Here is a 23,524-nt window from a genome sequence, read left to right as displayed (position 1 = left end):
CGGAGGCCAGGAACTCTGATCTCTGTAGGGGAAACTTCTGGAGCAGTGTGTAAATGCCCGGTCCTGCCTTGCCCATCAGATTCGGACCCTTTGACTGCCCCGAAAACGTTGCACATCTGAATGCTTTTCGTGCATCTTTCGTGCCCACTTGCATTGATTCCCCTCCTCCCCCAATCCAGTCTTTTAAACAACAGCAGCACCGAAGCTAGTTTGTCCCTGTGCCCTTCTTAAGAACTGAGGGAAAACATCTGATACGGCCTGGAGCAAAACAAAGGCAGCAATAGCCAACACACACAGATACACACACACACAATGCAAACGTATTTCTGCGCAAACGACAACACTCGCATTTGCTCACAGAAAGTGATTACTTACACGGTGCGTTTACCAATCGACCCAGCAGCAAAACTCGAAGCATTCAGTGGTCTGTTTGTAATCTCATCCTTTTTCATTAACATAAACACTACTCAACAAAAATATACATGGCCACCTACTAAGCCAGTAAAGTGAATGTAGAGACCATCTCCTGGCTTTCAGCGAGCATATTAACTGGCCTTCGTGTGTGAATGAATATGTGTGTACATGTCCCTCTCTTAATCATTCTTCCTTAGATAGATTTACAGGATTTTTAAATATATGTAGGCATTCGTTATATACTAATACACACACACATTTATACGCCACAACTGATCCTCAACCCCATCTGCAAAAGTCTAGTTTGGTGTGTTTATTTCTCTCAAGGAAAAAAATTGTATATATATATATATATAAAATGTGTATATATGTATAGATATAATGTGTGTGTGCCTCTAACGAAGTGGGTTTTTACCCACGAAAGCGCAAATCTATCTGTAAGTCTTTAAAGTGCCATAGGACTTTATCTGTCTGTCTGTCTGTCTGTCTACACGCATTGACATTCACACGCAGCTACTCAATCCCTATACATCAAAACGTTAGTAGGTGATTTTATTTAAATAAAATCCGTATTCTCGTTCGCATTCCAATCTTGCCCCGCAACTGCGGACGGGTCTAGGATTCAGGAGTCAACGGTGTGTGCAGAATTCAATCTTTTGAGGAAAGCTCCTTTGGGGTAGGTTGCTTTGCTTGTATTAATAGTTCTGGGGAGGGAAACGGAGCAGAAACATCTGAAACTGCTCCTTCTGCAGCAAAGTGATCAGGGTTTTTTTTTTCTGACCCTCCGTCTTCTTTCTCCTTCCCCTTTTACAGTTTTGGAGGGAAATTTACCTGTGCCCATGTTTGTCTAAGATATCTGCCTATGTGCACATGCTATTATTCAGCAGAACTTGCAAATACTGTTGTTTTCTTAAACCCGATGAATCCGGCGCGTTCCGTCAGAACCCTGGAGAACACTTCCAATAAATAGCTTCTTTTAATTAAGTGAAAGCTGTGTAAATCAGACACCTGGAGTCTCTGGTCCTGTATAGGCTGAAACTCCTTACAACTCTCTGGTATCCCTGAGCAAATTTCGCCACGCAAGACTACTGGTGTTAACCTAAGCACGTCTTTACACCGCTATCACATCTCTCAGGAGAGCTTCATGCCTCTGTGAGTAGGACACAATTTCTCCCCAGATGCCATAACGTATAGACAGCGGTGAGGGTGATTTTTAGACACTTTAAGTGCTTAGCATTTCGCCCCCTGGGTTTTGTAATAAATAGATACAGAGGTGCCTGCGACAATCTGCCTTCCTGTGATTTCTGGTCTCACTGTGAGGCGGTTCTAAACAACTATTTCTCGCTCAGAACAATTCCTTTACGCTGCTTGGAATTGAGCCCTTCGGCTTTCCAAGACATCTTGGGACACTGAAAAGTCTCATCTCCCGTGTGAATCGAACGCTCTAGTTCCCACACCGCGTAATAGAATGGAACCGTCAACAAGATTCCAAAGAGAAGAGGCAAACCCAGGCGCAGCCAGGAGACGGGTGCGGATCATGATTTTACACCCATGATCCATCCATCCATCTCACGATGGCTCTGCTCTGTAGAAACCCCGAATCCAGGCCGCGTTCCAATCACGTTCTGCCTTATCTCTCGCCTGGTGTTGGAAATTTAGTATGATTGAGGTGCTTTGGGGAGTATAGCGAAGTAAAGAGAAGGGAACTGATGTGAATAACCCAGCACAACTTCGCCCTCCAGGGTCGCTTGAAACACAAGCTGAAGCTCATGGGTTAGAAAAGAAGAAATCGGTAGCTTGAGAACCGGCGTAAAAACTCTCTCTCTCTCTTAATGCAATTGTTGGTGGGATTTTCAAAACGGTGAGCCGAGATTATATAATCTCCGGCCACAGGGAGAATGTAGTAGCTATTGCAACTGTGTCTGGAAACGAATGTGGCAATTCAGAGTTCAGTTCATAACCCTCTCTGTATGCGCAGATTGCTAAAACTATTTTAAACAACTTCCAGCAGAAGTTAAAATGTAGGACAGACAATCTCCCCCAATCCTTCCTCAAAGGATACATTTCCTGATCGTCTATGATGTCTTGTATTAATGTTTTTCAAACGTTCATATAATATCATTTCCAGGGGAGAATATTCAGGATTTTTTTTGTTACCAATAGAAGACTCAGAATGCCAGGAAAAAATAAACTCAGTGCAAAACATGACTAATGTATAATTCCTACACTGGTCTTATTCCTTGAAGCGATAAACCCAAACTACATTTTTAAGGCAGTTTGTTTCCAATACTCTGACACAGACAAAAAAAAGTAACCCTAAATTTCTGCCTCGCGCTCTTTGACCTGCAGATTTTAATGGGAATAGCCGCAAAATTGCATGTTAAGAACTAGAGGTAAATGTTAAGAACTGGAAATTCAATAAATGGGAAGCCTAGCTCTTTCGTTCTCCAACCACTGATATTTCAAAACGTGTGACTAAGGAAAAAGCGATGGAATGTAAGGGTTGGTATTTTTTTGCGTGTTCAATACATTTCTCCAAAAATTTCCTGCCACGGACGGAAAGACACACAAAATGCAAGCCTAGAATGGGAAAATGTAATCCATCGCGCCCTATAATTAGATTGACTCATGGAGAAAGCTGCGTACTAAGTCACCCCAGAAACAAATACGGGTGTTTTGCAGAAACGCTTGCATCTGCTTTTCTAGATTTCATGTTTCATTTGATTTAACCCCCATCAAAGCCTTTGAAGCTATTTTCCTCCGGAGTGTAATTTCTTAGAGGGTTCTTTTGCCCTAATTAAAAAAAGCAAAGCATATAGACTTAGCCTGACACAGATTCTTCAAAGGAGATAACTGTGTCGATGATTATTTGTATAGGAAACGAACAATGTGATTGTTCTGTTTCTAAGAAGCACTGCCAAGTTCGATACAGACTGGGGTCACGGGCTTATAATAAATTGTGTCTGTTTGCATAGTGGGGACTTGCTAATAGCACTTCCCTATTAGAATTAAACGCTAAAACTGAACGTTTAATCTTCCTGGCGTTTTACACCGCAAAGCCACCAGCTTTCGCCTGAACAGATGAACGACAAAAGGGAATCAATTCTTGACCTCAAAGTGGGGGTGAAAAAGTGAAAGGTTAAAAAAAAAAAGCCGGGTTGAAAATAATTTCTACGGGAGGGCCCTGGGTTAGATTCCAATAAAACTATGGCTTAGCCTTAGAGAAAGGAAGGTGAGAAGAGAAAATTGCGATTCCCTAGGTAAGGAGAAGTCAAAAGGCGTTTTGCCTTGGTACAGTAGATAGGCGCGGAGCTCTCCCTTAATTGTTGTCTATCATTTCAATGTGAGATTTGTGATAGAAACAAGAAAGGAAAAATCACGCCTCCTCGAGCGTTAATTGGCTGCATCCTCTAAAACCAGTGCAGTTAACTCCAGGCGAGTGCGTAGTGAGATTAGCCAATTCGGTGTATGCCCAATATACACCCATTGGGAGATATCCAGACTCAGTTGAAATCAGTGGGAATTCATAGATATGAATGGGGCCGTGGAGTTAGCCACTAGCGACTAGGCTGAGATTCGGACCCGGACAACTATTTCCATCTGCCACATTATTCAAAGGGGGTGGGGTGGGGTTGAATAGAATCGGGATTCGTGTCTGGGTGACCCTTTGCGGGTCCTTCCGCACATCCCCAACGTCACTGTAGCAAAATAATCGGGAACAACACCGAGCTGGACACAGCTCCTCGCAACTCACTCGCCAGCCCATCCTGGGCGGAGGGGAGAGTGGGGGGGAAGGTGTGTTGTTATTCCCACTTGGCAGACGGGGAAAGTCTGACCCGTGCGGTGGCGTTCAGGAGGGGGCCCGAGGAGAGGGGTTTCATGTGCTTTCCCCCTGCCCCTCTGGCCCCATGAAAGCCAAGGGGGTGGGGGAGAAACATGATTCGAAGGAGAGATGAGGTGTGAACGGGATTCAGCCCACACTAATGCCAATGATTCTCGGAGCCTTTACTCCGCTTCCTAGTCCGGTTTACACCCAAGGAAGCACAACTGAATTTCTACCGATGTGTATGTGGATACACGATCCCGGCACCCAGCCCTGCAACTCCTCATTGCAGGAAGAGCCCTGAGGATTCAGGGGAGCAGAGCCTTTAGCTGCGGCGGGGCTAGCGGATGGAGTGCGAGCTATTCCCCCTGCGTGAGGGGTTTGCCACGTAGGCCCCTGCCATCCTGCTCCATACTCTCCCTTGTCTGTTGTTCGGTGTGTTTCTTTCCATTCTACCCACTGCCAATCACGCTCCTTCAAAGAGTCCGAGAAATGTTCCTGCCCCGAAGAACCTTCGCACACATTTCCCCATTACCGAGGCTGGATTCCTTTAGAAACCGGAGTCTTTAAGCTTTCAGGAATCAAAGTGGGCACGAATGACAGGCCCTCTCTTTTGCCGTCAGACAACAGTCGGGCGCTAATGGCTCAGCACTCTGTCGATAGTTCTCTTCCTCAAGTCTAGACAGAGTTTGCTAGAGAGCTCGTGTGTGTGTGTGTGTGTGTGTGTGTGAGAGAGAGAGAGAGAGAGAGAGACCTTCCCTGAGCAGGTGGCTAACTCCGGCCGGTTCCAAAAGATGCCTTGCTTGTTTAGAGCTGTGTATAGTGAGAATTTCCGAGGGATAGCTTTCCTTACGCCCGTTACCAACTTAGGTACACCTGTATTAGACTGGCCTATAGGAAAGAAATGGAGAGTAGAGTTTGCACTGGAATGTATTTTGACAGATCGTTTGGTCCAAACTCTCCTGCTGTTTTTATTCCAAATCCATGCGAGCACAAAAGCGAACCTTACCTAGCAGAGCTATAGCATGCATGTATTTACACGTGCGTTTGGGGAGTGGCTATTTAAAATGCCATGATGAGTTCTTGATGATTGCTAGCCACAGTTTTCTCTATCTGAAGGGATTATTTGGGTTCTTAGTGTATGCGGTGTGTCAAAACTCTGCGATTACCTCCCGGGATTAGTCTAAAAAAGTTGGTATTTGTGCATGATTAATGTATTACAGTTCAATACACGCTATTATCCTTAGCTATTCAAGAAAGTTCATTGTATCAGTTTATTGGAACAGTATAATTCTGCATCCTTCCACACACATCCTTGGGTTTAAGGATAATACATTACAATACACTATAGTAGGTAACCTCCGGAAAGGGGAAGTGGAGAACGGAGTATTTATTTTAAGGATTTGAATTCTAGTAACGAAAGGTTTTTTTATTCAGATTTCAGGGGAATTGGTTTCATTCCATGCCGCACATCCAATTTTAGCAGCCCAGAGACACAACTGACATTTTAGAATTAACGCATCTCTTGTCTAGAAATGAGATTTTGGTTTTGAATGAAAGGGGATTTCTGCTGAGCTCCAGGTAACTTGAGAGGTTTTGACGGGACTTCCCCATCCATATTAGCACCTGCGTGTCCTTTTAAATTATAGTTACCGTCCCAGGGAATTATGTCAATAAACAATGCTCCCTCTCTTTCTCTCTCATACACATGCACAAACACACACACAAGTGGGGAGGGGGAAGAGAGAGAGAGATCAGAGTTTGTAATCTCTCCCTAGAGTGCTAGCATGTCAGGGCTCCGGGGAAGATTCATTGACACTCATGGAACTTTTGGACCCAACGTTCCACTTTCTTCCGCTTCTTTCACTGACTCGACAAGAGAGAAGGGCGCTTGACTGCAAAGCCCGCTGGCGGGTCTCTAACGAAAGGACTGCAGGCGGGATAACATTTCCCAGCTATGCATGGACCGGGACTGCCCACCTCTGCCGCTAATGACGTCCCTATTGCCTTGCATGCAGTGGTGCCACTTCGCTCGGAGCATGTGCATTCGGGGATGTTCTCTGAGTATGGGCAATCAGTTTGGTGTCAGGAGCAAATCTGGTCATTCGAATCTATTTTTTTCCCTCATCAGCCACATACATATAACGGCTTGTCTTTAACTTTTCAGAGGCATATTGACATTTCGGTATGATTGTACAAACACACTGCGCTCCTGGACCACAATATATAACGTATTGGGAGAACCAATTTGGTATTAAAACTTAGGAAGATTCTAATCATCAAACAGAGCAATTACAGTCCCATATAAACTAACTCCTGGGATTAGTTCTGTAACCTGTTTGGTTATTTTATATTTTTTGGCTCCCACCGTTCTGTTTAATGAACAGAAAAACCAATAGGCTTATTTACCCCCTCCATAGAATGGAAGTATTAATTCTTTTCACTATATATGCATATTAGAAAGCCCCTTTCTCCTGTCGCTTAACCGTGAATAGGTACAAAACAGCGCTTTCTTTTTGGTGCCAATGAAATGGTGCGAGCTTTGTAAAAGGGAAGAGAGGGGAGTTTCTTGTGACACAGCGAATAAACTATTTTCCTTGTCCATACGCAAAAAATGCGGCTATTTCCCTAAGACACAAGCAATAAAAATCTTCCGTCGTTGATGCATTTTTACTTTTGCCCTATTCCAACTACCTCGGATGTAGATTAGGGCATTTCAAATGCATTTTTATTGAAAAGAAAAGAAAAGAAAAGAAAAGAAAAGAAAAGAAAAGAAAAGAAAAGAAAAGAAAAGAAAAGAAAAGAAAAGAAAAATTCAAGCTTCATTCGGGGGGCGGGAGAATATAGTTTATGAAGCCCTTGCGCCCAAAGGATTCATGTTGTTCAGGCGACAAAAATAATCTCCCATCTAATGACTCTAGTGCTGTTTTAACTTCATTCAGCAACCAATTTGGGTCTCCCATTATTTGCCTTCAGCGTGCAGCGCGCAAAGGAGATTACTTATCTGAAACATTCGTGGGACTTAAACTTTCTGGAAAAACAAGCAAGACTATTGGATGGTTAAGAAAGCTCGCTAGGGTTATAACCGCTCTTTGCCTTGGCAATCATCTTACTGGTGTGCTGCTTTGATCTATGTCAAAATTTATTTCCTCCAAAAGGCTATTTTAACCCTGTTTTGTCAGCGTGTCGCTCTGTCAATAATGCAGCCCCTTTTATGCGTGGCGTGCACGGACGCAGATGATTCTGAAAATAGAGCCACAAATCACGGGCAATCATGATTTTCTTGCTGGGCTTTTCCGTCTGGTTCGCCAGCGAATTTGCTGGAGAGCACAGCAGGCAGCCCAGAGGAGCAATCACCTGGAAGGAGGTGAACAGGGAGCTACACACGAATGCCCGATTCCGCAGGCTTCCTGGGCACTTTGATTGCAAGACCAGACCTAAAATCACTTTCCTCAAACTATCTGCCCATCAGCAGACCCCTTGTCCCCGGCTGGAGCAGGAATTCCACGCTGCGTTGCAGTCTAATCTCCTTCTCGATCTGAGACTATTCACAGATCTTTGTTTTTTTCTTGCCTCCCGCTGCCTGACAGATCCGCAAATGCGTCCATGCGATAAAGCGCCTTTCACTCTAGAATCGCTCCAGCCTGGAAGTTCTGGACAAAGCTCCTTTTGAATCTGACTGGGCACAGTGGCTAGGCCAGATCTAGCAAAACTGCAGTCTGTGAAGGCTGGGGAGAGGGGACTAATTCGTTGTATCAAGAAAGCACCAGGGAAGGGTCTTGATCTCAATCGCACTAAATTTCAATGGGGGGACAGAATTGCCTTGGAGAATGTCATCTCAGGGTGCTTTTAATCACTTCCTTGCGGGCCATGGAGGGTGAGGGGATGGGATCTGGACTTTGCAACAAGTTGAGGCTTTTTTTCGGGGGGGGGGGGGCATATATAGCGAGGCAGGCAACCTTAGCAACTTCTCAGGGTAGCAATTCAGTAACACCCTTGGCACGCTGCGGAGTTCGCCTGGTGAAACTCCCCTCCCTACCTCCCTACACACATGCACTATTTATGCCGTAGTAGGCTACGCAGTTCTGAGTTCCAGCCAGGGAGAGAGAACGCTGGAAGGAAAATATTCTAAGTTACCCACCCGTTCGGAGATATAAACGCACGGCCATATTTTTAAAGATCCCCTCTGTGGGAAGCGATTGTGAATTGGTTCTAAATAGGAGCGATTGAAGGTTAATATCTCTGAAACTTTGTTTCAGGGAATTTCCCGGCCAGAAAACTCCCCCTCAGCCCCCTCAAAAAAAAAATCTTGAGCGAAAGAGGGCTGTAAATTCCTGCGCTGTAATGTTGTCAAATATTTCATTGAAGAACGTCATGGAAAATGTGTGCTTTGGGGCAACCGCAGGACCAAGCAACGAAAAAGCACAATACTTTTTTTTTCTTGACCAAAGCTTGAACTTCTTCCTAATATACAGCTGACAGGAGGCATGAAGTGCTGCGTATCTCCGCCAAAAGAACCAAGGGCAGCGGGGTCGAGAAAATTGGGCAGCTGTAACTGGTGGAAAGTCTCCCCCAAACTCGGGATCAGGCTTCACGCGCCCCCAGAGCCCTTATGGATTTCACTCCATGCCAATCGATGCTTGTAAACTCCCACTAATGTGTGTTTTCAGCTCTAGGATAATATGCTATAAGGCCGTCTAATGTTGCTCGTGAAAACCGTATTTCTACGGTCATAACACGTGTCAGGATACGGGGGTGTACACGCTTGTGTGCATACCTAGATATACCACGCGACGGAATGGAAAACAGAGTTCTAGATAAATGAATAAAGGGGTCAAGAAGACTCTAGCGTTAAAACAAGGTGTCCTAAGAGACCTCCATGTTCTTGCAGATACAGACTAACGCTACTCCGCTTCTAAGACCCATAGGAAAATTTAAGAAACAACTAGTGGTCCTGTAGCACCTTTTAGGGTATGTCTGCACTGGGAAGCTATTTTGACATAACTCCCCATATTTCGAAATAACCAGGCAGGTGTCCACACTACCAAGCCCATTATTTCAAAATAAGAGACTTGTTAATTCAAAATAACAACTACTGCTTGTGAAGAGGAATAATGCTTATTTTGAAATAGTTATTTTGGGAGTTACTATTTCAAAATAATTTCCCAGCATAGACATAGCCTAAGGTCCATGTCTACACAGCAGGGCAAAAGTTGAATTAAGATAGGTGACTTCAGCTAAGTCAAATGCATAGCTGAAGTCAAAATAGCTTAATTCAGCTTTTGACACTGTCTACACAGCAGGAAGTTGAAGGAAGAACGCTCTTCTTTCGACTTCCCTTACTCCTTGTGAAATGAGGGTTACAGGAGTTGGCATAAGAAGCCCTCCTCTGGACATTATTTCATAATAATAGCTTACTGTGTAGATGCACATTTTGTTATTTCAAAATCACTCATTCTGAAATAACACTGCTGTGTAGTTGTACTCTTAGGGCATATGTACACAGCAGGGCTAAAATTGGAATAGGCTATACACATTCAGTCAATTAAACAATTATGTCTACACAGCATAATAGCTGACATTATTTCAAAATAACAAAATGCACTTATACACAGCAAACCATTATTTCAAAATAATGACAAGTTGGAGGACTTCTTACTCTGACTCCAGTAAGCCTCATTTTTGAAGGAGTAAGGGAAGTCAAAAGAAGAGTGTTCTTCCTTTAACTTCCTGCTCTGTAGACAGCTCAAAAACCAAATTAAGCTATTCTGGCTTCAGCTATGCAATTGACATAGCTGAGGTGGTGTATCTTTAATTTGACTTTGGCCCTGCTGTGCAGACATACCCTTACTCCTTGGCTAGTCTACACTACCAGGCTTTTGCGGAACACCAGCTGGCCTCCAACTGCCAAGCGTCCACACCTCAAATGAGCTCTTGCACAATTAAATGGGCAGCTAAACTGCAGAACAGAGGGCTTTTCCCGCCACAGGTAAACCTCCTTTTCTGAGGCATAACTGCTTTTAGCACTATAGCTATTGTGCAAGAAGGCAAGTGTGGATACTCCAGACTTCTTGCACAACAAACCCCTATTGGAAAAAGCACAGGTGCTCTGATGGCCATTCTGTGACTGGCCATCAGAGCTTTCTTGCACAAGAGCATCCATGCAGTGTGGACGTGCTCTTGCGCAAGAAGTTTTTGAGCAAAAACTCTTGCACAAAAAGCTTCTTGCACAAGGAGCATGTAGTGTAGACATAGCTCTTGTGAAATGAGGCTTACCATGAGTTGGAGTAAGAAGTGCTTCGGCTGGACATTATTCCAAAATAAAAGCTTGCGGTGTAGATGTGCCCAAAGCCCTGGTCTACACTAGGGAGTAGTTTGGAAATAATTTCCTAGTGTAGGCATGCCCTAAGGTGATACAAGTCCACATTTTTGTTTTTTTACTTTTTTTTAAAGTTACAGATTAACACGGCTACCCCTCTGGGACTTTCAGACCCATGGAATTAGGGTATGTCTAGACTGCAGGGTTTTTCCGGGATACCTCCAGCAAAATGATAAATGAATAAAGGGGTCAAGAAGACTCTAGCGTTAGAACAACGAGGTGTCCTGCGAGACCACCTTGGTTTTGCAGGTACAGATGGTGTCCCGGAAAACTCTGCCACATCCAGGGAATGGTTTAGTCCTCTGCTTTTTTTTTGTGGAAGAACAAACATGCTTTTTTGGAAGCCCTGTCTTCCTCAAGGGATCTTCAGGAAGAGAGGGATTTTCTGAAATTTGGTCCAGTGTAGATGGGCCAAATTTTGGAAAAGCCTCTTCTGAAAAAAAAAAAACGGAAAAAGGTATGCAAAATGTGTGCCTTAAAAAAAAAAGTGTAGTGTAGATCTAGCCTGATTTGGAGATCAATGAGAGTTATAGGGAGGGTGAAAATAGGCCCTAAGTTTTTGGGTGGCTTCCCACATGCCATGATTGGCTTAGGGAAACTGTATTGGTTATTAATGATGTCTCTTAGGGTATGTCTACACAGCATGCTTATTCTGAATTAAGCTATTCTGGAAGAAATTCTCCAAAATAGCTTATTTCAAAATAGCAGGTCTTCACTATCAGGAAGCCTCAAAATTAGTCTGAGGCAGCCTTCCATAATATGGACCTCCAGTTAGACCGCCCAGGAGGCACTGGGGAGTAATTAGTTGGAATGGCCCTAGGTGAGTTGCTATTTTGAAATAGCAACAGTGGAGAGTCCAGTCTCCAGCTGTTTTGAAATAGCTGTTTCGGAATAGGCGTTATTCCTGTGGAATGAGGTTTACAGAAGTCGGAATAAGCCATCCGTTATTTCGAAATTCTTTCAAAATAACGAATTGTGTAGACGCTGGCATTGTTATTTTGGAATTAGGGCCCTTACTCCGAAATAAGGCTGCTGTGTAGATGCACCCTCACCGCATGGACTCGCATTCTGAATCCTGTTCTGTCCCATAGCCCTCCACGCGCTGTCTTTAACCCCTTCTTGCCAAGGTGGGGTTGCTAAAGCTGGCTCCCTTGCCTGGTTGGTCTCCAGGGAAATCAGCGGCTCTCCGGGGAAGCTTGTCTTTTCCCTCACATATTTCCTCCATGAACTCACTTGTGGTGCGTTTCGCGTTTTTTTCCCCGTCTAGGGAGACGCTACAATTCCTATGGTCATGCCGGAAAGCGGCGATGGGTTGTAACACGGATGCTGGGCCCCCTCCCCTCCTTTTTCCCCCTCCCCCTTTCTTGAGTTGCATTTTCCCCCAAACCTCCACCACTGAATCTGCTTTTCCTACGTGTCATTGAGGCTTTAAAGGTGGTTCTGGGGGAGCAAGTGTCTCGCCCCCTCCCCCCCGTCTGGTCAGGTTATTACAGAGATAGGATGCCAAAGCACCCCGCAACTAGTTCCCCCTCCTGTCAACACCTTCTAGGCTGGGATATTTACAAGTGAACAAAATGCCCCCTCCTCCCTCCGTCTGGAACCCAGTCCTATCAGACTCCCCCCTCCTACCTTATGTAAACGTTTAGGGATAAATTTGCACTGGGCTAACGCAAGGAGTTAGGCGAGCGAGGCAGCAGGATCGCCTCCAGAAAGCGAAGGGGGGGGGGGAGAGGAGGGGCAGGGCTTCTCCGACTGCAACCCCTGGTGTTAATGAAAAGCAGGGGCAGCGGAGAAAAGGACGCGCGCGCCTGTCTCTGCCCTCTCCATGGGTGGTCTGCGCTCGGATAAACACATGGGCCTCTTAGCAAAGCAGCACCCAACTGCAACCGTCTTCTTACAACAATCCTACCTATATACATTTCCATCCTCGGGTTACAGGCTGCCTTGTCGCCGAGTCGAGTTCACTTAAGCAATTAGCTAGTAAAAATACCTTCAGCGCAGGAAAAGGAAGAAAGCTCAGATTTGTCTATTTTTACACAAAACATCGCAGATGGGTTTTTTTTAATGTCTTTTGGAAATTAATTTTAAGACAAAAGGGTTATTTAAAAAAAAATAGAAAAATGACAGGCCCCCACTGGAATGATTTTTAGCCTGGTGGGAAATCTGCCTCCAAATTTTTTTGAAAAGACGAAAATTGTTCCAAATGATACTCCCTCCCCACCCCCTGCATCTAGTTTATTTTCCTGGCGGGGCCAGAAATAAGGAGGGGGGCGATCTTGCCTTTTTAGTATGTTTTATACAAGAAAATAGCTTCCTACATGAATCGCCAGCCTGATATTTTTCTACAGCAAGAATTCAAAACTAAGAAACCTTTATATCCCATTGTCCCTTAAAAAGCCGGGTTTGGCCGTATTTTGAACAATGTTTGACTCTTTATAGCCAGCAAACCACTGAAGCTAACAAGTTCCTAACAATTTGGTCCTTTCAGTCTGTAACAATAGTGACTTTCTGAGGGCTAATTTACTGTAAAATAAAATCCCTCTGCTACATACAACAAATCACGTATTGGCCTTCACTCCCAAAATCTGTTATTTACTAAATACACCGGCTAGATTCCCACATAAAACGATGTAATATTTCTCCTTTTCCCACAGCTAGGCCTATGAAATACGGAATAGATTACAATATTTTTTTTAAAGTACGTTTACTAGATAAATGCATTGGAAACAAAATTTTTACACTCCCAAAAGTCACTGCGGGAAACAAAGTAATTAAACCAAAGATTATTTTATTTTAAAGAAAATTGTTTCGTTAAAACCATCGAAGGATCATGTTTGCTCCCGCTAATTATTTTTTTCTGATACAGTAATCAAGATGCTTCCTCTTGTAAATTACCACCATCATTTTAAGTTGAACTGCAATACAATCAGTAAAGCCAGAATGTCATTGTTAATGTCTCCTGATTAGCGTTCCAGAAGCAATTTCAAAATATGTTGCATTCCTTTTTAGAATTCCGGAATGGACATGTATAATCCGGGTTCTGCATTGTTTAATTTCGGACTTAATTCTTTATACGTCTTTCATGCAAAGAGGGAAGGGGAAGGATTAAAACGCCTACCCTGCGATTTCATATTTTAAAGGAATCAAGACATCATAATTTGAGCTATTGCACAATAGCTGCAATGGAGAAAAATAGCTGAGATGCTCACAAGGAAATGAAAAGCTGCCTTAAGGACCATTATTCAGTAGCCGGAATTTGGGATATATAAGCCGTAAAGACATACGCTCGCTTATTACTGAAGAAGGGAAGAAAAATCTGATTAAAAACAAAACAAAACCCTGAGCATAAGCACAGAATATGCTTTGTTACCCCTTTTGTTCTGTACCTTTTCAGGTATAGAATGGTATTTTAAACCATGTGTCTTCCAGCTCTGAGATGGAGAAGGGGGGGCGGGGAGAGAGGGGAATTGTCCTACTCTGATCAATACCAGCTTTTGGGAACGTTTCTGTAGCTGGGGGAGTGGAGGAAGGCCATATAGAAACAGAGAACTTTGCAGTTACATGTGGATTATCCTGCAATCCAGGCCCTGAACCAAATCTGTTTACGAAACAGTTTTCTTTCTCGCTTGCAGCTCAGGTCATTTTCTCAGCTGTGAAATGCCAGCCTCTGTAGTGCCTACTTTTCAGCGACGCGTCACTTGTATTTTGTTGTTGTTAGTGTGTCGCAAGGGCCAGGTACACACCACTATAGACCCCTGCGCCCTCACTGAGCTGCAGAAATGCGGGCGTTTCCTGTGGAAACATACGTTCTGTTACCCCTGCAAACTCCGGCGCTAGCTTCTGAATTTTGCAAGGGGAAAAGAGGAGGAAAAAAAAAATCCTGATGTTAAATCCCTGTTGGCGGTATCATAGATGTGTCAGGCGCCCCAGAGGCTAGTAACGACTGGCTGCAAATAACGTTAACAGCGATTTTGGAAACCCGATCCGTATCTATCTTTCCTTTAAAAGGTATTAAATTATCATAAAACCCCTTAAAAGCGAATCTGGGCAGAAGGGGGAATGAAAGGAGGAAGGAGAGAGGGCTGAGGGTTTTGCAGCCTTACACGCGGGGTAGATACTTTGCAGAGCCGAGAACAAGCAGCAGAAGAAACTTGGATTTTTTTCCCCCCGTACTATCTGGCCTTTGCTTCTTCCCCCCACCCCCACTTGACAAGAAAGAAAACGGCCACAGCCAGCACATCTGCTCAGTTTCTAGCGCTGAACTGTGAACGCCAAACTCCTCTAGCCCCCTCCCCTCCCCCACAAGCCCCTCTTACCGCTTAATTGTGCAAAAGTTACCACGCGCGCCTGGTAAGAAGGTGACAAAAGTTTAAAGTGACTTACCTTGATGAGTGAGTGACAGCTTTACTGATGAAAAGATGGTCGGACTGAGAGGGGGAGCGGGGGGGGGGCTCTGATGAAGTGGAGAGTGACTCTGTGTGTGGGTGTGTGTTGCCACCCATTACTTCGAGGATCAAAATGTGGGCACCGCTTGAAAAATCGGCACCTATTTACAGCACAACAACAACAACAACAAGAATCTAAACCGACAACAAAGCAGGCAAGCGGCGCTGTTTTATAGGGTGCAGAAAGGGGCCGTATGCGAACTACCGAGGAGTTTTCTTTCTGATTTCTTTTTATTAAAGAACCCCCGAGAAGCTGTTTATATTTCGCTGTATAAACATCCTGCCCATGTTCCTGCCTATCTTCAAAAGAAATAAGAAACGGGATTTGCAAGCGGGTGAGCTTCCATCCCGTTACATTTCGCATTAGATTCGCACTCCAGGGTGAGGCGCATCCCCCCCCCCACCCCCTCCGCACTCCCGCCCCAGTTCCCCGTTTGTGTAAAAACAGCCCTGGTGGCTTCGCCAGCCAGCAAACAGCTGGATTTACCGGGCTCTACGGGAATAGCCCGGGGAGCAGGAAGTGACTGATGCTGCTAGTTGCTTTGTGTGTGTGTCTCTTTTAAATCCCACAGGCGTGTTGAGTCGTCTCCCCCCGCACCGTCCCCCCCCCCCCCGCGCACCCCTTTTTGACTTCTCTTCTGATTTCAGCACAGAGGCGGGCATAGAAAACTTTAGACAGCTGAGAAAACCGCCTGGTTCCGAGCAACATGGGGTCTTCCCCGCCCTCCACGGGGCTGGAAAACCGGGCCCGGTTCGGGACTCACAATGTGGCTACCTGCGAGGCCAAACCAGTCCAACGCACCGCCCCTCTCCCGCCCTCCCCCCACCCCCGCTCCCCCACCTGGGCACGCGGGGAGACGGGATGGACGCCCAGTTGGAGACGGAGCTGCCTGTGAGTCACTGATGTCCGGGTCCCTTTAAGCGCCCACCCGAGCTGCGCTTGAGCGGAGCGGGGCGGGCGGAGGGGGAGGAGGTGGGGGAGTGGGTCGGGGCGGGGAATTCCTCTGGCTTCTTACGTCTGACTGTCAAGCCCCGACAGACGCCGCGGACCAGAGATAAAGTTAAAGGCGATCTCCGGGCTGGGGGCAGAATCCAGACCCGCTGAGATGAAAAGCAACTCGCAGCCGCCGAGCTGAGGAGGCGGTGGCGCAACTGGGAACCGGCCTCTCGCCGCACCACGTAGGGAGAGACAGCCCCGGGGGCTGCGCGCTACGCCCGGAAAGCCGCCCCGTCCCTCACCCGGGCGGCGGGGCTCGGATTTAGGGGCAGGGGGGGGTCGTGTGTGTGCGCGGGAGGGGGCGCCACTCCTGTTTGTTTATTCCAAGAGGAGGGGGGGGTGCTTGGAAATACCCCCCCAGCTAGAGGGAGGGGGCATCACCACCCCCCAGCAGCGAGGCCGGGGGAGGGAGGGGGCCGCCGCTGTCGATGACTGCAGAGGTGCCGCAAGCGCAGCCCCCTCCTCCCGCGGCGCACGGCGGCTGCAGCCTCCTACCCTCCGCCCTGGAGAAGCCGCCCGGCTCGGCCATGGAGGCCGCCTCCTCCGCCGCCAGCAGCACCCCCGGCGCGGGGGGAGGCGGCGGCGGCGGCAAAGCCAAGAAGAGCAACGCCGGGATCCGGCGGCCGGAGAAGCCGCCCTATTCCTACATCGCCCTGATCGTCATGGCCATCCAGAGCTCGCCCTCCAAGCGCCTGACGCTGAGCGAGATCTACCAGTTCCTGCAAAGCCGCTTCCCCTTCTTCCGCGGCTCCTACCAGGGCTGGAAGAACTCCGTGCGCCACAACCTCTCGCTCAACGAGTGCTTCATCAAGCTCCCCAAGGGGCTGGGCCGCCCGGGCAAAGGCCACTACTGGACCATCGACCCGGCCAGCGAGTTCATGTTCGAGGAAGGCTCCTTCCGACGGCGGCCCCGCGGCTTCAGGAGGAAATGCCAAGCCCTCAAGCCCATGTACAGCATGATGAACAGCCTGGGCTTCAACCCGCTCTCGCCCGACAGCTACAGCTTCCAGGGCTCGGCCGGGGGGCTCTCCTGCGCCCCCAACAGCCTCTCCCTGGACGGCGGCCTGGGGATGATGAACGGGCACTTGTCCGGCAATGTGGACAGCATGGGGCTGCCGGCCCACTCCGTGCCCCACTTGTCTGCCAACGGAGGGCACTCCTACATGGGCAGCTGCACCGGCTCCTCCGGGCCGGACTACCCGCACCACGAGAGCTCCGTGCCCGCCTCGCCGCTGCTCACCGGCGGCGGGGTGATGGAGCCGCACTCGGTCTACTCCGGCTCCGCTTCCGCCTGGGCCCCGGCGGCCTCGGCCGCCTTGAACAGCGGGGCGTCCTACATCAAGCAGCAGTCCTTGTCCCCCTGCAACCCCGCCGCCAACCCGCTCTCCTCCGGCCTCTCCACGCACTCCCTGGACCAGTCCTACCTGCACCAGAACAGCCACAACCCCGCCGAGCTGCAAGGTAAGAGCGCAGGGGGCGGCCGGTGGCCAGGGGCGCTGCAGGCCACAGAGCGGGCGTGCAGCATGGGTGCAACGTGCCCTAGTGAGCTCACGCGAGCCGTGCAAGAGGCCCTGTCCACGTGTGAGCCTGGCAACACGACCTGCTAGTGCTTGCACGCACACCCAGACTCCCGCGCCTGGGCACGCACTTCATCTACACACGCCTATGGAGGTCCTGCTATATACACCGCTTTTCTCCCGCCGTTGTGGACACACATTTCATGGCCTTTTGGGGAGGGGGATATTTGTAAATCTATCCTGGCGCTCAGTGTGCAATTCGGTAGGTAAGTAGAGTGATGTGTGTGTCACATTTTAGTTCTCTGGCGGGTTCCAGACTCCATCTAGCAGTGCAGGCCTCAAACAGGGCAATCCCCCCCCCTCCCTGATTCCTCCAATTTGGGGGTTATTTCTTTGTCGCCTTCTCGCAGCCCCTGTAACAAACATTGGGAATCAAAGTCCCAGAGCGGTCGCTGGGCGAGCCTGTCACTTTCCAAACAACCAGTAGTCCTGTGGCTACCCAAAACAGATACACGTCTGAGGAAGTGGGGCTTTCGCCCACGAACGCGCATGATGCTGTCTTTGTGATCGGTAGGGGGCCACAGGACGGCTTGTTGTCTTTAAGCGGTAGGCATGGCTAGTGTGCTGCACTGAGGCTCGCTTGCGGGCGAAGCAGATCGATCAAGCTGACTGGTTGTGTAGACAGAAGCACCCGCACGTGAGCAGCGAAGTGGCTTTTGCAAACCGGGAACTCTGCAGTGGCTTCGACTGGGGGGGCAGTCCGGCTAGGAACCGGATGTTCCGATAGATGGCCCAGACCCCGAAGTAAAATAATGTAGAGTCCTGGGTCCTGCCTTAGGTTAGATTCTGCCCGGCCAGGAAGAAGGTTTCCTCTTGCAAGGGTGAAATGAATCTACGCACCCTGCAAGCAGATGCAGGCCCTTGTGTTGGGGAGACCGGCGGCTTTTTGTTTTGTTTTTTTGCAGGGAGGGAAATACCCCAAGGGAGGGGAATGCGGTTTGGAGGAGCCAGGGGATGTTGTGGCCGGGAGTAAGGCCTGAGCCAGCCTGGGAGAGGGTCTGTTTAAAGCAAACACGCGGGTGGCAAGGCGAGTGTTGAGGGCAGCGGCCGACAAGGTCACAAACCATGAGGTTATCTCAGGCCCCGCGGCGGGGACAACCCCAAGATGCATTGAATTTGCAGCACTTTCCCCTGGCAGGGAGCTGCTGGCTCCCTGGCAGTCTGGGGGGAGGGTTACCCCGAATTCCAGAGGCCAGGATTTCACCGGGCGGGAGGCAGAAAGCAGTTCCGCCGGGGTCTGTTTTTCCAGGCGTGTTTTTCCGCTCGGAGGTTGGTGCTTTCGCGTCCCGTGAACAACTTTGTGCGGTTAAGGAGGGAGGGAGGCGGGCGGCGGGCCCCGAAGAGGGGGGAATGTTCTGAAATAATCTCACCGGATCCGAATTAACCCGTTCCACCAGGCATTAGGAAACACAGGACCCAAACCGAATCCAGACTTCTGGATCCACTCCGCGAGTGGCAGTTTTGTTCGGCTGAGGTCCCGGGGTCTGTGTTGCTGTAGGCAGGCGAGGAGTTCATTTTGGATTTGGGTGACTGCCTTCATCCCATCCATGCTGCGCTGCCGTTTCAGGGCAAGCATTACGGAACAGCAAAGCCAGAAGGTTTTAACACTACACCCCAGCGTTGCTGTTTGGATAGGCCTAAAAGCCAGGGTTTTCCTGTGGCCTGACTTCGGTTTCAACACAATTTAGCTGCCGAGGCCTTTTAAAAAATCCCTTCCGAAGTATTCTTCGGAGGAAAAAAAAACACCTCGATGTCTCTTTCCTTCTTATTTCTCTCACCTTTTCCATCGAGCGTTTATTGGGGGAACTACATTTTTACACATAGTTTGAGCCCGTCTGGACTTTGAAACGCGGGCCTGCGGAGAAACCTACCGTCCTGTAGGCAAGATGCGAATTTCTCTCGGACGCCAGAAAATAAGGGCGAGCAGGAATAGCGGCCATGAAATAGCATATCTTCCCCACTCTCCTTGCATGGCAGGTGGAGCTTTCAGCGCCCTGTCCATGTAAAAACACGATTAACCCGCCGTGGCTTTGCCAGGGGAGTAATCCGGATTAATAATTGAACATCAACTGCGAAATATAATGAGGTGAGGCAAAATTCCATGGGACTAGTCCGGATTAAACAGTCCGAACGAACGGCAAAGTGTCCCTGATTCGAAAGGGAGAGGCACAGCGAGGGGGGTTAAAAGACACTGTTTGGAAAGACCAAGCCTGTCAAAAGGGCACCAGGCTTTGGGCGTTGTTCACAAGGATCTGTTAGGGAGAAGGACTCGGTTCCCAGCTGATTGATTTTTGTACAGCAGGGGCTGGCGAAGGTTGTTATCCTGGTTTACATTTCCCTGGTTTGCTGTATTGTAGCGCTGCTTCGCCTTTGGTTTGAGCTTGATTTCCATGGGAGTGCGGCTGGAAAACCCAAGCCTTCTTGAGCTTTAGTTCTTGTTCTTTTCGGTGTCAGCGCTGCGCCGTGGTAGGAGCAGGGGTTAAGGGTCAGCAGCCTGATAGGTCCCATTGGAAATTAAGGGGCCTTGCCCCTCCCCGCCCATTGCCTTCCACGGAAGGAGCATCGGGCCCGCAATCTGTACATCAAGGATGCAGCAAGTAAACACACATCTTAGAAATGCTGCTGCTTCCTTAGCTAGCCAGGAAATCTACCGCCCCATCCTGCCATTCGCAGGCGGGCAAAGCTCCCATTAAAGTCAATGGGAATTTCCTCTGAGTAAGGACTGCAGCCCTCCCAGCCTTGACAGCACCTGCTTGTGCGCAACAGAACTCCCCTTGGGATGAGAACGCAGCCGTGTTCCGCTTCCAAACCTCCTCCCAATTGCTCCCCACCCAGCACCCCTCCTTCCCCACTTTCTTCCTCGAAGCATCTCTATAGGGTCCCCCCTCTAGCCACTGCCTGAAGGTCCATTTTAACGGTGACCCCTGCTTTCTTTCAGGCATCCCGCGGTACCACTCCCAGTCTCCGAGTATGTGCGACAGGAAAGAATTTGTCTTCTCTTTCAACGCCATGGCCTCCTCCTCGATGCATTCAGCAGGGAGCGGTTCTTACTATCACCAGCAAGTGACATATCAAGACATCAAGCCGTGTGTTATGTGATATCAGGCGAAGAAGCCGCCTTTTTTGGGGGGGATCCTGTAATCAGGACACCGAGAAAACTTTCTATGTGGAAGGGGCCTCCCCCAAAGACCCTCTGTGCGGAAAGGGCAGGAGTTAGATTTGTTTCACGCTGGAGGAACAGAAGGGAATAAACAGCCTGGCGTTTGGGAACAGTTGGAAACGAATTAACACTAAGCTAAAGAAGGAGGAATACGGGCGCCTTTTTGGAAAGGGTAAAGCGGCCACGGGGGGGCTGTCTCTTTCCTTCGTTCGTAGCAGCGCTCCGGGGCTGGGATCTCAGTTTCCAAGATGCACGTGTTTGTTTCTTTAAAAAAAAAAAAACCCGAGTTCTTAACAAAAATAGATGGGGTGAAAAAAATCCCAAAAATTGTATTTTAGTCTTAAGAGAAATAACACGGGTGGGTTTTTTTAAACCCACCTGGGAACAATTTCATGAAAGAGTTCGGGAAGGGTTAGGTGGGAATGATCCTTAAAACCGGAAGCGAAATCGTTTGGGAAGGAGACTGGTGGAAAAGTGGCACTGGAGGGTGGAGGAGTCGCTAAGAGCCTTCTTCAGAACACGGTTGGGATTTCTGGCCACGGGCTCTCCCAACCTTAAGGGAGAGGTAATAAGTCCTCGATGGGCTTGGCTATTCCCTTTACTGGTGTGGGAGGCCTGTCCTGCCCCCTCCAAGCCAGTGGGAGTTTTGTCATTGACTTCCACGACTTAAAACGCCACATGCCCCGTTTTCATGTGGTTGCGCATTTGTAGCCTGCTCTCCAAATTGTCCTGTTTTGTAGTTACCTTCTCACCGCTGGGTTAGGCATGTGCGAATCCGCACTATCCACTGACTCAACATTGGCTCATGAGGAAGTGGGGGGGTTAGGCGCAGCAAAACAACCCCCAAACTCTCTCCCATTGGCTTTCACCAAGTCTCCGTGCTGTTCTCTGCTTTAGAGATTTTTCTTTCTTTCTTTCTTTCTTTCTTTCTTTCTTTCTTTCTTTCTTTCTTTCTTTCTTTCTTTCTTTCTTTCTTTCTTTCTTTCTTTCTTTCTTTCTTTCTTTCTTTGCCTGCAACCCCGCGTTAGGTAAAATCTCCCCAAAGGGAGCAAGTGGCCCGCCTAAGACTGCAGGATCAGAACCGCTGCAGAGAGAATAAGGCACTTTGAAAAAAAAAATTAGCAAGGCTCATTCTGTTATTTATTCAACTTTTTTTTTTTTTTTTTTTTTTGCTAATAATCGAGACACCAGTAGCCTCCGTTGATCAGTATTAAAGTGGTGTAACTTTGTTGGCAATATTTGCCATATAGTTTTTTTTTTAGTTATCCATTGTACATTTTTTTTAAATGTCTCTTCTGCGTGTAAAGACAACCCACCCTGTGTTTTATATAAATATATATATAATGAAGGGTTATTTCCTCCCCCTCCCCCTTTTTTGGCCTGCCTTTGTACAGTTCGGTGACACCTATTTTATTTTTCTTCTGCACTGTATTAAATTGTAATTGCGATTTTTTGCCCCCTTTGTGTACGTTTGTCCTTAACAAAAAAAAAAAAAAAAAAAAAGCCCGAACCAAAATAAAACATGTATGTTATTTGGACATGGTCTTCACAATTGTATAAACAGCAAATAAAATAGCATGCGGTGTAATACATGTTAAGAGTCTGCGACACCTCTTTGGGGGACACTGGGCCCCCTATCCAAAAAGCTATGGGAATCTTTGCATTGTCGTTAGGCTTTGAATAGCCCATAGAGTGCCCAACTGAGAGTTATTTTGGGGGGGCCAATGGGATGGTAGGGTGAGCAAGGAAAGCGTAATAGGACCCTTTATTACAACGCGATCTCCTCCCTCCTCCAAGGACCATAGCTCAGGATAATTTATTGGAATATCCACATTTTTTTTAACAATTTCACATTTCAGTGCAAACTTGAAAGGAGCTGCTATTGTTCTTGGCCTCTGCTTCTAATAAGTCCTTTATCCCCTAGTCTAAATTCAATCCCCTAGTTTTAAGGAAATATTTACAATCAAAATAGTAATAATTTTGAAAATTACCCGGGGGCGACTTTTTGCAAGAAGCAGCTGAAATATGATTTTTTGACAGGTTTCTTTTTTTTTTTTGTCCGAAGGAATTTCGCGCTAATGAAGAGAAATATAATTCAAGGCTTCCATTCGTTTTTATCCTCCTCCCCGCATTGTACAGTGGGATTTTTGGATCTGCTAGCTCTGCAGCCTGCTTTTTCCTATTATAAGGAACTCAAATGGTGTGTTTTAAAAACACAGGTTGGGAGATGACAGAGAAGAGAAATAGCCATGGACAGAGATGTCCTAAATCAAATGTTCTGGTTTTTTCTTTCTTAGGACCAGATCTACAGCCAACTGACTTAATGGGTTTGGGATGCAGCCCTTAGTGAACAAGCTGAAATTAACTAGCTTTACTTTTATAAAGCTCCTTTCCCTCTATGGTCTGATCTCTAGACCCACCGCAGTTTCAGGCGCTCCTGAGCGCCCCATCCCCCGAAACTGGTTCTTTTCAAACTTGACATTTTGGACGGGGGCGGGGAAAACTTATTTGGGGTTCGGTTACATTGAAATGATCGATACAATCGACTCAGGCAATCAGTGGCGCAAGCTGCTGTCTCTCAGGGCAAAACAAGGGACTCCTGTCTCGTTTTCGGTAATTCGGAGTGAATTCATTAAAGCGAAGTTGTTCTGAAAGGGCTGTTCTTTCAGAGCCCTCTTCCGTCACCTCAAGCTCCCGTTCTGTCGCCTTCTCTCAGGAGAAATAATAGA

The 23,524-nt window shown here is 47.5% G+C and overlaps 1 protein-coding gene and 1 long non-coding RNA gene across 3 annotated transcripts in view; one reads left to right on the top strand and one right to left on the bottom strand.

Moving 5' to 3' along the window:
• The window catches only part of LOC102455450 (uncharacterized), a 33,501-nt gene extending 18,032 nt beyond the window's left edge, over nt 1-15,469 (bottom strand). Inside the window, exon 1 of one of the 2 annotated variants that reach the window (XR_332994.5) lies at nt 15,000-15,469. This is a non-coding gene — a long non-coding RNA (uncharacterized LOC102455450). The remainder of the gene's footprint in view (nt 1-14,999) is intronic. The other variant, XR_001369216.4, reaches the window with a different exon arrangement.
• A 595-nt stretch (nt 15,470-16,064) lies between these two features.
• FOXF1 (forkhead box F1) lies at nt 16,065-21,960 on the top strand. Its single transcript, XM_075939957.2, has 2 exons — nt 16,065-17,519; nt 20,574-21,960. The coding sequence occupies exons 1-2, from the start codon at nt 16,487-16,489 to the stop codon at nt 20,732-20,734; spliced, it is 1,194 nt and encodes a 397-aa protein (XP_075796072.1). The 5' UTR covers nt 16,065-16,486; the 3' UTR covers nt 20,735-21,960.
• Nucleotides 21,961-23,524: the final 1,564 nt, after the last annotated feature.

Source organism: Pelodiscus sinensis, chromosome 12, assembly GCF_052426305.1.
Source record: "Pelodiscus sinensis isolate ZL-2025 chromosome 12, ASM5242630v1, whole genome shotgun sequence".
NCBI classification, from domain to species: Eukaryota; Metazoa; Chordata; order Testudines; family Trionychidae; genus Pelodiscus; species Pelodiscus sinensis.
The sequence above is the reverse complement of the archived record's forward strand: the minus strand, read 5'-3'. Positions and strand labels throughout refer to the sequence as shown.

Coding starts and splice junctions, on each gene's coding strand:
- FOXF1 (XM_075939957.2), top strand. CDS start 16,487: ATGACTGCAGAGGTGCCGCAAGCGCAGCCCCCTCCTCCCGCGGCGCAC. Junction 17,520..20,573: donor CAACCCCGCCGAGCTGCAAG/GTAAGAGCGCAG, acceptor GCTTTCTTTCAG/GCATCCCGCGGTACCACTCC.